Source organism: Neofelis nebulosa, chromosome 8, assembly GCF_028018385.1.
Source record: "Neofelis nebulosa isolate mNeoNeb1 chromosome 8, mNeoNeb1.pri, whole genome shotgun sequence".
NCBI classification, from domain to species: Eukaryota; Metazoa; Chordata; class Mammalia; order Carnivora; family Felidae; genus Neofelis; species Neofelis nebulosa.
The window spans coordinates 108,149,442-108,161,442 of NC_080789.1; the positions used below are offsets into that span (position 1 = coordinate 108,149,442).

Below are 12,001 nucleotides of genomic sequence, written 5' to 3' on the forward strand. Positions count from 1 at the left end.
TTTTTTTTTTCTTCCTTCGGGCTTAGCAGAATTCTAATGTACTATGGAATTTAGTATCTCTGAAGCACATGCCTCAACACCCTCCTCCCTAAGTACATTCCCTTAGCCTTGTTGTGCAGATCTTCAACCCACCAGAGTACACTCCTCAGACTATCTCCCATTTCCCAACCCCGCCCCCCCCCCCCCCCCCCCCCGCCCCCCAGCTTTCTAACTACATTGTGCTCACTCTTCCAGGCAGCTATTCCGCAGCCAGGGCAATTGCTGAGCTCCAAGATTGTCTTCTCTAGGGCGGTCACACGTGTCCATTCCCTGGGGTGGGCGGCCGGGGGGGGGGGGGGGATTGTGGCTCTCCGCTCACGGTCGCTGATTGGTGCCTCCCCCTACCCCACCCTTCCCGCCGCACTCCTGCCTCCATCATACTTGGTTCCAGCTTAACCAGCCCCACCACCTTCTTTTCTTGGAGAAAAGAGCCACTTCAGAGCTCCTTGAAACACCGTTCTTGGATGGAATAAAAGTGAGAACAGGTGGAAATCACTTTATTTCTCTAGGCCTCATATTTCTGGAGTGCACAACCCACTGGTTCTCTGGTGCTATTACCAGCACCAATAATAACTGAACTCTCACACGTGCGTATTTCTGGATCTAGCCCCTACCGAAAGCACCACCCAGCGGGCCCTTTAAAAGGACGCGACCACTAAGGCCATGTGGGGGGGTGGGAAAGACCCTTATTGTCCTCATTGATCAAAGTCATTAAACTTCTCAGTCCCAAACACCTGGAAAACGGAGTGAGTATCATGGCAGTTCATGAGGTGCACCATGCTCCCTTCAAGTCACACTCCTCTTTTTTCTTGGGGTGCTCAGTTCCCTCTCCCCTCCCCCTCTCTTCCAGTGCAGCTGTCCGGACTGGGGGTGGGGAGTGGGGGCGGGGGTTGTTGTTGTGGTGAGGGCAGCCCCGCCCCCTCCTCGTGGGCGGCCCCTCCCCCAGGCCCTCTGTTCGGCCCCCTCCCCCCGCCCCCCCAGCCCCATCTGTTTTCCCCAGCGGTGAGATGATTATATTGTATGGTACTGGGGGCGGCCGCAGCCGCAGCCGCAGGATGGGGCGAGCGCGCGGACCCCGTCGGCAGCCGGAGCAGCAGCCACCTCAGTAACTCGGGCCCTCGAGCCGCCGCCCCCCGCCCGGGTCGCCCGCCCTCAGCTCATGCACTCGCCGAGCGGCGGCAGCAGCGGGAGTAGCAGCCGCCGCCGCCGCCACCCCCGCCCGAGGAGCTAAGGCGCTGCGCCGCGGCGGGAGTCCGAGGCGGGCGGGCGAGCGGTGCGCGGGCAGCGTGGGGCCGCCGAGGCGCGCTTGGGGTTCGGGGCCGCAGCCACCGCCGCGCCTGGGAGATGTGCCCGGAGGAGGGCGGCGCGGCCGGGCTGGGCGAGCTCCGCTCCTGGTGGGAAGTCCCGGCCATCGCGCACTTCTGCTCGCTCTTTCGCACCGCGTTCCGCCTGCCTGACTTTGAGATCGAGGTGAGTGGCCGCGAGGAGCGGGCGAGGTGGCGCACCCCGCGTCCCTTTCTCCCCTGCCCCCTCGGGAGTCCCGAAACACCGTGCGGGAGGGAGCGGGGCACGCGGAGACTTTGGCCGGTAGTCCGCAACCGGAGGAAGGGCTCGGAGGTGGGGGCACGAGGCGCGCCAGGGCCGGAGCGCGGCCGGGGGCCGCGCCAGGCTCCCCAGGGGACGCCAAGTGCTGGCGTCCGGGCTCGGGACGTTCGCTCGTGGCCGCCGTGCCCACCCGCGCCTTCCGGGACTTGGCGAAGCGGGCGGCGAGGGGGCGGGGGCGGAGTGCGCTTTTGTGGGAGCGGGACCCGGTCGGCTCTCCCGGGACTTCTCGGGCTGGAGGCTGAGTGTGTGGGGAGAGTGCGTGCGCGCGCTCCCTGCCCGGTGCCATTGAAGCGGCGAGCCAGCTGCTTCGGGCGGGGACGGGGTTGCGGGCTGGATTAACTCCGACCGGGCGGGGAGGCGGCCTGCGGTCGGTTGGGGGAGGGGTCTGTCGTGCCGGGGAGAGGCTCGCCCTCACTTCGGCGGGCGCGTGGAGGGGCAGTCGCACTTTGCAGACTGCCGGAGGCCCGCGACTCTCGGGGGCGCTTTGGGTTAACTTCGGGCAGGCGGAGATGGGGGCCCGGGCTCGGGGGCGCGCTCTCCTCCGGGGAGCCGCCCGGCGCTCAGCCCTTGCTCAGAGCTCCGAGGCTGCGGAGAGAAAGTTTAGGACTCCGTTATTCTTTAACAGCGCCTTTCCTTTCGGAGCATACAGCCCTCTTTATTCGCGGACCTCGGGGGCTCTTTGAGTTGATTTCGCCACCATTATCCCTCCAGGCGGGCGTGGAGTAAAGGGATGGCTTTTCTGGCCAGGCCGAAGGTGCTTTCAAACCCGAGGCTTTGTGATAACCGGACTAAAATCAGGGGGTCCTAGTAGCAGGGATGGTGGCGGGAGTGTGAGGAATGGAATGTATTCGATGGCCCCGACGAGCAACTAGCCCTAGCAGCATCCATCCTTCTTTCTTTTATTTTTATTTTTGGAAGGGGGTGTGAATATTTGATTGGTTAGCAGGTTGAATTGCCTGTCCTCCTATGGCAGTATATATGTATTCACTTAATCACCTTTAGCCTTGGACAAAGCTAAATGGAAACTGTTGGTCAGTTTTTCTTTTCAGCTCTGCCAATGAGTTCGCCAATGGAGTAATCAAAATAAGAATTAACTCTTTAGGAAGAGCAAATCGTTGTTGTTGCCTCCCCACCCCCACCTATCCTACTTTCTGCCATTTTCAGATTGGTTTTAATTCGTTTATTCTTGAGGATTTTTGCCTTACCTTTATTTTTAGATTCAGTGTATTTGCGGAAATATCATTTGCTTCTCATATGAATGAAGTGTTGGGACTTGCTCTTGTTGCAGAGTTAATGAAATTGGAAAATAAAAAGATCAAAAGGGGTACGGTGGGAGAATGAAGCGGAATGTAGGCTGATAAACTAGGACCGCTCACTGGCTTTTGGCGATTCTTAGTTCCCGAAGCTAATTAAAACAATGTGATTAAATCGTAGGCTTCTGTTTTTAGGAAGATGTAATAACTTGGGCATTTTAGATAGCATCATAGCGTTTGTTTTCAAAGTTTGAACGTTATTGTAGCAAGCATGACTTTCACTAAAAATTTTAGTAGGATAAGTGTTTGAAGAAGAGAAACAAGGCCACAAAAATGAAGGATTTGGGAATGCTTAAAGTCAAGAGATGTTTAACAGTTATTCTGATAATCATGTTTTCTTTTAGTTGGCATAAAATCGTGAGTAGTTTAATTACATCCTGCTGCTCAAAATGGTGGCTGTTGTGGAAGGTGTTGCTTGTGACCGACTGTGCCATCTTGGGTGCAGGCAAACTTGCCCCATAGACCATTTTCTTCCTTGCAAGATAATAAAATTGAGGTGATGTTGAATTACAAGTTTAAAGCTTAAGGGCCCAGTCTAAAACTACTGTGGGAAAATTCATCTTTCAGAATCCATATAGTCCCATTTTGTTGATGGAAAAATAGAGGTAACTAATTTTGCCTTAAATTGTTGTGGATATCTAGAGTAATCTATAAATAACTTGTTTTATATTCTAAGAAATAAACTTATGGATTCTAAGTATTAGCTGGTATAATTCGTAAAGGAAATGTAAGCTGACCAAAGAGGTCAAATTTGTGTGTTTAATAGAAATGAAAAATCATTGTTATAGGGGAATAATTTGGGCTCTTTTAAATGACTGTCTTTTCTTTTGATTGGAGAGGTTCTTGGAAGTGACACTATTGTTTTTGAAGTGCATGCTGTGTGAAATACATGCAACACGAATGAATGTTTGAAATCTATATACACGTTTTTTAGAACTATCCATATTTGTTTTTATTAGATGTTCAGTAGATGGATAACAAATGATAGGGACTTTTAACCTCTGCAGTTGTGTAATTCTCACATGTAAGGTATGTTTTGATACAGTTAATGCAAATGGTGATTAAAGTTTTCAGCAGTTATCAGAAATAAAATTAGCCTTTTTTTTTTTTTTTGGCTTCTAACAAATTTAACTCAGTGATGGTGCAGAACTCACTGAAAACATCAATTTTAGTTCAAGTGTAAAGCAAATTTATTATTTTTCTTAGATGATTTTTTAATTTAACAGTTGACTGTCCTGACAGTTTAAGAAACAACCCCTTGGTTAGAGTGTATGATGTAATGGAAGGCCCTTAAAACAAGCAAACAAAAAACCAATTCTGATGCTGAGTCGTACCTGTTAGGCCAACTGAAAAGGCCCTACCATCTTTAATGTACTGTAGCTTTAAAAGGTAAAAATGATGAACAATACCAAGTGGTAGAAATTGTATATCAGCTTTTTTAGGAAATCAGTTTTCAGCTATGGGGAAAGATCTTGTTTTACCCTTGACCACCAAGCTGAACTAGATTTATAGAAACTTTAGGTAGTAGAATTAGAATCCTCAAGGACTTGGCTTCTATTTACCTAGAGTGAAGTAATCTCTTAGATAGGTGAAGGGCTGGGAGGATTCATGATGCAATTCTGCAACCTCCCACTCCTAGAACTGGTCCCCAAAACATGGATAGTTTTATTTTTGCTTATAAAAAAGTCCTTTTACTCTGTTAATCAACCTTGAATGTACAGGGATTCTGTAATCATCAGATGGAAAATCTGTGAATGTATGGATAATGTTTCAAGTTCAAAATTTCTGGTGTTAAAAATAATGCAGATATTATATAAAACTTGAAAATTATAGCACACTGTAGGTAAGAGAATTAAAATCATCCATAATTCCTCCACTCAGAGATAAAAGCTGTTAACTGTTAACTTTGTATCCCTCCACTCAGGGATAAATGCTATTAATTGTTAACATATTTAGAAATTCCCAAATATGCTCACAATGTATTTGTGCCTTAGATTAGGTATTTTTATTTTTCAGATGAAGAGATTGAGGTATAGCTGGGCAACAATAGGTTAATGACACTGAATTCTGTAGTTGGTGTTACGGAAGCACACCTACTACTAGGTGCTTAACTTAGAACTGGGAGATTGCCAAAGAAGCTCCTAACTCCCCTCCTTTGCATCAGAAGATTATCTGTTAATAGTTCAGAACCACTTCATTTAAATCAAGTATTTTACAATTGTTTAGCATTCCAGTGGGTTAGGTTGGTTAAGTTTTGTCTTGATTTGAGAAATGAGGAATTGTGACTTGACCATTTAATGATAATTTAATGCTAATTTTTTTCTTCCCTACCAGGTGTTCTTTATGGTGACTATAGGGGTCTTGATCAAAGTAAGGGAAGGGAATATAGAATCATTTTCAACAGTTTGGTCTGGAGTTAATCGTGATGGGTGTGGGGTTGGGGGCAAAAATCCCATCACAAACATTTTGGGAATATTTTCTTCTAGAGAAGAGAGCATGGTGCCTCTAGGTGGCTCTTTGAAAATGGGCATGTAGAATTATCTGAATGGTTTGTATATTAGCAACATGGTAAAAATAATCTGTTTGTCCCATCTACTTTTTCCCTGAGCTGCTTGCTGTTGAGTACAGAATCCTTTGCCTTCTTTGGTTGTATGATAGATAAAGTCCCTCACCTAATGGGCATGATGACCTGGGCTCACTATCTTTAATTCAGATTCCTGAGTTCCAGTCTTCGTGTTTCCTTAATCAAGGGCACCATGGCATGAATTATTTTTATTTTTTAAAATTTCTTATATTTTTAAGTTATCTCTACACCCAACGAGGGGCTTGAACTTGGGACTGTCAAAAAACGAGAGTCGCGTGCTCTACTGAGCCAGGCAGGCTCCCCAAGGCATAAATTATTATTAAGCATAGAAAATAAATAATTAGAATTGCTGAGAGTAACTTATTAGTATAAACCAGTCATATCAGCAGTTCCTTAAGCCTGGGCCCATCATTGGGCTACAGGAGATTTTGTGTTGGTATACATATGTGTCCTTTGCTGGAGGAGAAGGCCTGTCACTTTCATCAAATTCTGAAAGAGGTCCCCAACCATACAAAGGTTGAAAAGCCCTGAACTAGATGAAAGAATAAGTAAACCTTGAATAGGGGAGCCAGAAACCTAGTTTTAGGACATAAGATGCCTTGCACTAGGAGTTAGAAACTTGAATTCTTACTCTAATTGTGCCACTTACTACCTTTTTGACCTTGGGCAGGTCAGAATAGCTTAATGATAAATGACACTTATATGCTACTTGGTACATTTTCTAAATGTTTTTTCACTTATTTATTTTAGTAAGCTCTACACCCAACCTGTAGTTTGGACTCACAACCCTGAAATCAGAAGTCATGCTTTACCAACTGAGTCAGCCAGCTGCCTTCAAATGTTCTCTCATTTAAAAATTTTTTTTTAATGTTTATTTATTTTTGAGACAGAGAGAAACAGAGCATGAACGGGGGAGGGTCAGAGAGAGAGAGGGAGACTCACAATCGGAAGCAGGCTCCAGGCTCTGAGCTGTCAGCACAGAGCCCGATGCGGGGCTTGAACTCACGGACCGTGAGATCATGACCTGAGCCGAAGTCAGACGCTTAACCGACTGAGCCACCCAGGCGCCCCAAATGTTCTCTCATTTAATCCTTGGCTTGCTTGCTTGCTTGCTTGCTTTTTTTATTAAAAAAAAAAACAAAAACAAAACTTTTTTTTAATGTTTTCATTTATTTTTGAGAGAGAGACTGAGCACGAGCAGGGGAGGGGCAGAGAGAGAGGGAGACACAGAATCCAAAGCAGGCTCCAGACTCTGAGCTGTCAGCACAGAGCCCGATGTGGGGTTCGAACTTGTGAACCGCGAGATCATGACCTGAGCCGAAGTCAGATGCTTAACCGACTGAGCCACCCAGGTGCCCCGGCTTGCTTGCTTTCTTTATAAAATGTTTATAAATATATTTTATAAATTTTTTAAAGTTTTGCTTATTCTGAAAGAGAGTGTGCTCATGAGCAGAGGAGGGGCAGAGAGAGGAGAGAGAATCTCAAGCAGGTTGTATGCCGACATCAGGGAGCCCAGTGTGGGACTCGAACTTGTGAACTGTGAGATCATGACCTGAGCCAAAATCCAGAGTGGGAGGTTTAATGGACTAAGCCACCCAGGTGCCTCATTCCTTGGCTATCTTTAACCATCACTATGAGATACGAGTTAGCCTTATTTTATTTTTAAAGTTTATTTATTTTGAGAGATAGAGGGCATGCATATGAGCTGGAAAGGGGCAGAGAGGGAGAGAGAGAATCGCAAGCAGGCTCCTGTCTGTAAGCACAGAGCCTGATGTAGGGCTCCATCTCAGGAGCCATCAGATCATGACCTGAGGGGAGAGATCAAGAGTCAGACACTTAACCAACTGAGCCACCCAAGTGTCCCATTATCCACCTTTTATAGATGAGAGGCTGAGTTGCTTGCAGACTGACTCTCACCTGGATTAGGTTCTTTCATAACAAATTCTGTGCTGTTGCTACATCATTCTTTATATTTCATTATATGTAAAATGAAGGGCTATACCTGTAAGTGATGGCTGGGCTCCCATAGTACAAATTTTGAGTTCTTTGATTCTTAATAATGTGGGGTACAGAAGATACTTTTAAAACTTCTGCTCAAGTAAGTACAGAGTCAAGTTCGTGATTTCATTTCTTTCAGCAGGTATTTATTGAGCATCTATGTGCTAGGCACAGTGTGTTAGATAATGGAGGTACAGATCTGAACATAACACAAAAATACCTATCCTCTTTTCATTAGAAGGAGACAGACAGTAAATGAATTGGTATAGTATGTCAGAGGTTAGTTAAGAAACAAAGCAGTATGGAGGTATAGGGAGGCCCAATTGAGGGAGTGGGTTGTAATTTAAAATAGGTTGGTTAGTATGACCTCACTCAAGAAGATGACATATGAGCAGAACTGAAGGAGATAAGTGATTTAAAATGCTTTAAAAATTAGTATTTTGTGACACTGTTCTATTTAACGTAAGATACCAGATGATCAATATTTTCTGAAGATTCAAAATCTGTTCCTCCTCTGAGGAATAAAGCCCAAAAACAGATGTGAATTACAGAGTGGCAAATCTTTATGCAGTTTGAAATCCTGAAAGAGGAGAATGTTCTGTCAGAGCAGGTCTGTCTCCAAAAGTGAAGGACGCCTGGCTGGCTCATTCAGTAGAGCATGCGACTCTTGGTCTTGGGGTTGTGAGTTCCAGTCCCACATTGAATGTGGGGATTACTTAAAAATTTATCTCTTTCCAGAAGTGAAAGAGATTCCCTTTCTGCTTATTTTGAGGGGGGTGGGGGACATCTTTTTTTGCCAACCATGTGAAGCTTCAAAGGGGTAGTTGGGAGCTTCTGCAGTTGCAGAAAGGGCAATACCCTCTCATCTCTGAAGGACAGCCTGTGTTACCATCTGGCTGGCTTTATGACGGAAGTTCAGTACGGTGTTGCTTAATTTTCTGGAACATAGTTAGGATAGCCGAAAATACACTTTGGCACCATTTGGTACAGCGGACAGTCTGCCCTTTGATCAGGAGAGGCTGGGCTGGAGTCTTGCTGTGTGTTAGGAGTCAGAAAGAAGAGCACTGGCACAGTGCTGAGAAACTGCAAGTGCAGAGGCTGATTTTGGTACAAATTCAAGTGTGGACAGAGCCGAGGGGGACAGAACCACACAGCTTCCAAACTATGTGGTTTTATAGCTAGTCGATGTGATCGAACATAGTCTCAGAAGGGATCAAGCAGAAAGTCAGAAACCTGGATCGTGGGCCTGTCTCTGTCATTAACTTGAGTTAGGATCTCAGGCAGATTTTTGGTTTCAGATGCTCCATACATAAAATGGGAATTTTAGACTAGATGATTCTTAGGTTTTTCCTAGGTCTTAAGTTCTGTCATTCTAGGAGTGTTTCTCACATGCATAGCACTATTAATTGATCCAGAAAATCACCGACCTCACTTGTTAGGATCAGGGTTGTGACCTGTGTTAGGATCCATGTTTTACAAATTAATTTTGTACCAGATGAAAGCCGCAAACCTGTACTTCATGTGTTTGTGAATTATATGAACTTCTTTTTCTGTGGAAATCTTGTCTGCAGTCATGTTACTTTGAAAGTAGCTTTTAGGGCTTGATGAGTAGTTAAGATTTTGTGTTTTGAGACCAGAAGGAATTCTGGAGGATGAAGATCTTCAGTTATGTTATTTTCCCTTCATTTTTGTTATATTTAACAGCATTCATACTTTGAACTTTGAATGAGATCCAGTTAGAGCTTTTAGGCATGTGGCTCGCTTTTCATTTGATACTGAAATCTTTCTAGGTAACTGTGTCGTCCTCCTCTATGTTCATATTTCAGTAGATATTGTTCCTTGGATGCTTTTATTATACCTTCTTTACATTAGCCTCTAACCAATATTAATTTATATTGGAAAGCTTGGGAGAAGTCTTTCAGTAATTCTTACAATTGAGAAAAGAATTGTTAGTATTGAGCTCAGCATTCCGTGGGTTTCTTTAATGCTTGAGGTTTCTCAGCTCAGCACTCTTGATATTTTGGGCTAGATAAGTCTTTGTTGTGGAAAGCTGTCATTTGCATTTTAAGCTGTTTAGAGGCATCTCTGGCCTCTACCCTCTAGGTGCCAGTTGCATCCCCAGTCATGACAAAATTGTTCTCCAGACATTGCCAACTATCTCCTGCGGGCCCAAATCACCACATTTGTGATTTACTGCTGTAAGGTATAATGAGGGAAGACTTGTTCAGTGTAGGTCATTGTATAAAAGGTACACTGTGAAGAGGGTAAGTTTTTCTTTCTGATGCTAATTTTTTTCCCCTAAACGCAAATCTTCAGTATATTTGTATATAAAAATTGAAGGAAGTTAAAGTTGTTTTCAGATATGCATGTCAGTAGTAATTGCACTTGTCAGAAAACTGGGAAGCAGATGTTTTGTTACTATTATTTTTTCTTTCCTGGAGTCATTTAAGGGAAGAAGTGGTTTGGGGGCAATAGAGAGGGCATTGTGGGGCTAACTGGGTCCTTAAAGAAAGGCCTCCCTTTTGCAAAGCCTGGCTGCCTGGCACTGTTGGGGAAGCTGGGTGTTGAGCTATATAGCCTCAGGCTGGCTTCCACACTGCCATTGCCTGTCAGGGCACAGGCTCTTCTTGACAAATCTCTTGAGCCTTGCGTAGTGGTGGACTGTGGCGAGTGGGGGTAGCCAGTTATGACCAGGTCAAAAGTTCAGTGAAACCTAAGTTGAAGGGGTGTGTGTGTGCATGTTCCTATATGCTTACATGCCTGAGACGGATGTGTATATTGTTATACAAAGTTGATTCTACCAGAGTCTTCAACTTAGAACACACCAATCACAGATTCTTTCTTGAGGTCGCTCTAAATATTTTTCTTGATTTCGCCCATTGGATTTTCCTTGTAGGCAAGTATGGCAAAATATTTTATGGATCAAGTAGATTTTCATTTTGGTTTGGAGGAAAAAAATGTATTATGATGGTGACTTAGCAGTAAGCTAACAGTAAGCTGCAGAAAGATACTGTAGAACTTCCAGGGAGATGGTAACATCTATCTGTGGCTTCCAAAGGTGTCTTTCACATAGAGCATCCGTCTCAGACTCCATCTTTGCCATCTTGGGGTATTTGGTCCCCACAGGGATCCAGCACCTTAATTTTTGTTTTTATCTCTTGATTGGGAATGAAGTAAGTCCTGACCATATTATTTTTTCTCTCTTACTCCACATTGTTGTGCTAATCTACTGATGTCCTAGGTTTGTTTTGGGCTGTGGTGGAGTTAGGTAGAATTTCTGGTCCAAATCAGGATATTAAATTCCAGAATCTGTATAAATAAGTTGGTGTGAAGTCGGTCATGCTGCAGCCAAAAGCAGTTTTCTTCTTTAGGAGGGTGAGTGACCCTTCTGAATAATTCTGTTATGTGCACTGTTTTGCACTTAATTACTCATGTACCCTTTAAAATGGAATATTGTTTATGTAAAAGTATATGAAATACAGTATTTCATTCTCCTTTTTAAAGCCCCTGACCTCATGTGATATTTATGATTTGGTTGGCTTAAATGATGTCATGTTCTTCTAATCGTCAGCTTTTAGCTTTGATTCTACAGCCCAGACTCTTTAGGAGCAGTGCTGTTCTACTTTTTCCCTAGGGTGGGTTTGCTAGAGTAACTGCCTGACTTGGCAATATGTCACTGAGGCATGTGGCCACCTGAATTAAATGTGTGAATGGTTGTCATAGCAGACTGTGTGCATCCTTCAGTGCCCCTCCCCCCACCCATAACCTCTAAAGATAAGTGAAAATAGAGGAAGTGTTAGGGTCACAATTACACTAACCACTTCATGTTTTTAATGTTGAACATTTAAGTCCCCCCTAATTAATAATTCCTAAGAATGGAATAAGTTCTTACAATTAAGAGGCTGTTAAGCAGTTTGGTTGGCCGCAAGACTGTTTTTTTCTTCTGACCTGTTCCTCTTAATGAACACCCCTTCCCTGAGTGTTCATTGTTTCAGCAACAATGGCACTAAGGACAGTTGATTTGCTTGACAGAAAATGTGTTAAATTAACAGATCTACTTCTTTAGCAAATCTTTTCTCTCCCTCCTTCCCCATTGTGTCTCTTCTGTCTCCCTGAAAGGTTGTGTTTGCAGATTCTTTTAGGTGTGGGAGACAATTTCTATGGTCAGTGTCCTGAAGTTCTTTGTTCAGGGTACACTGTTTTATGGGAGAAAGGTGATTTAAAGAAAAATTTCACCTGTTGACATAATTAAGGGATTTAACTTTGGATGTTTTTACACTCTTAGACTGGTATTGATTTGGGTTAATATCCTACAAAATCTATTTTTTTTCCACATTGTTTCTCAAAGACTTTTCTCTCCTCATTTTCCATTGTGTGGTTAAAGCAGGCCTCCTTACAGGACATTGGGATTGGGAGTGGAATGTTCTAATTGATATTGGGGATACGTCTGTCCTCATAACAC

The 12,001-nt window shown here is 44.3% G+C and overlaps 1 protein-coding gene across 4 annotated transcripts in view; it reads left to right on the plus strand.

Annotated features, from left to right (window-relative positions):
* Nucleotides 1-1,039: 1,039 nt before the first annotated feature.
* LOC131520226 (chromatin remodeling regulator CECR2) overlaps nucleotides 1,040-12,001 on the plus strand; it is a 178,735-nt gene continuing 167,773 nt past the window's right edge. For 3 of the 4 annotated variants that reach the window (XM_058744239.1, XM_058744242.1, XM_058744241.1), the window contains exon 1: nucleotides 1,041-1,509. In XM_058744239.1, the coding sequence (XP_058600222.1) occupies nucleotides 1,384-1,509 (126 nt within the window). In that variant the 5' untranslated portion in view covers nucleotides 1,041-1,383. Of the gene's footprint in view, nucleotides 1,510-12,001 lie in introns of all 4 variants that reach the window. The other variant, XM_058744240.1, reaches the window with a different exon arrangement.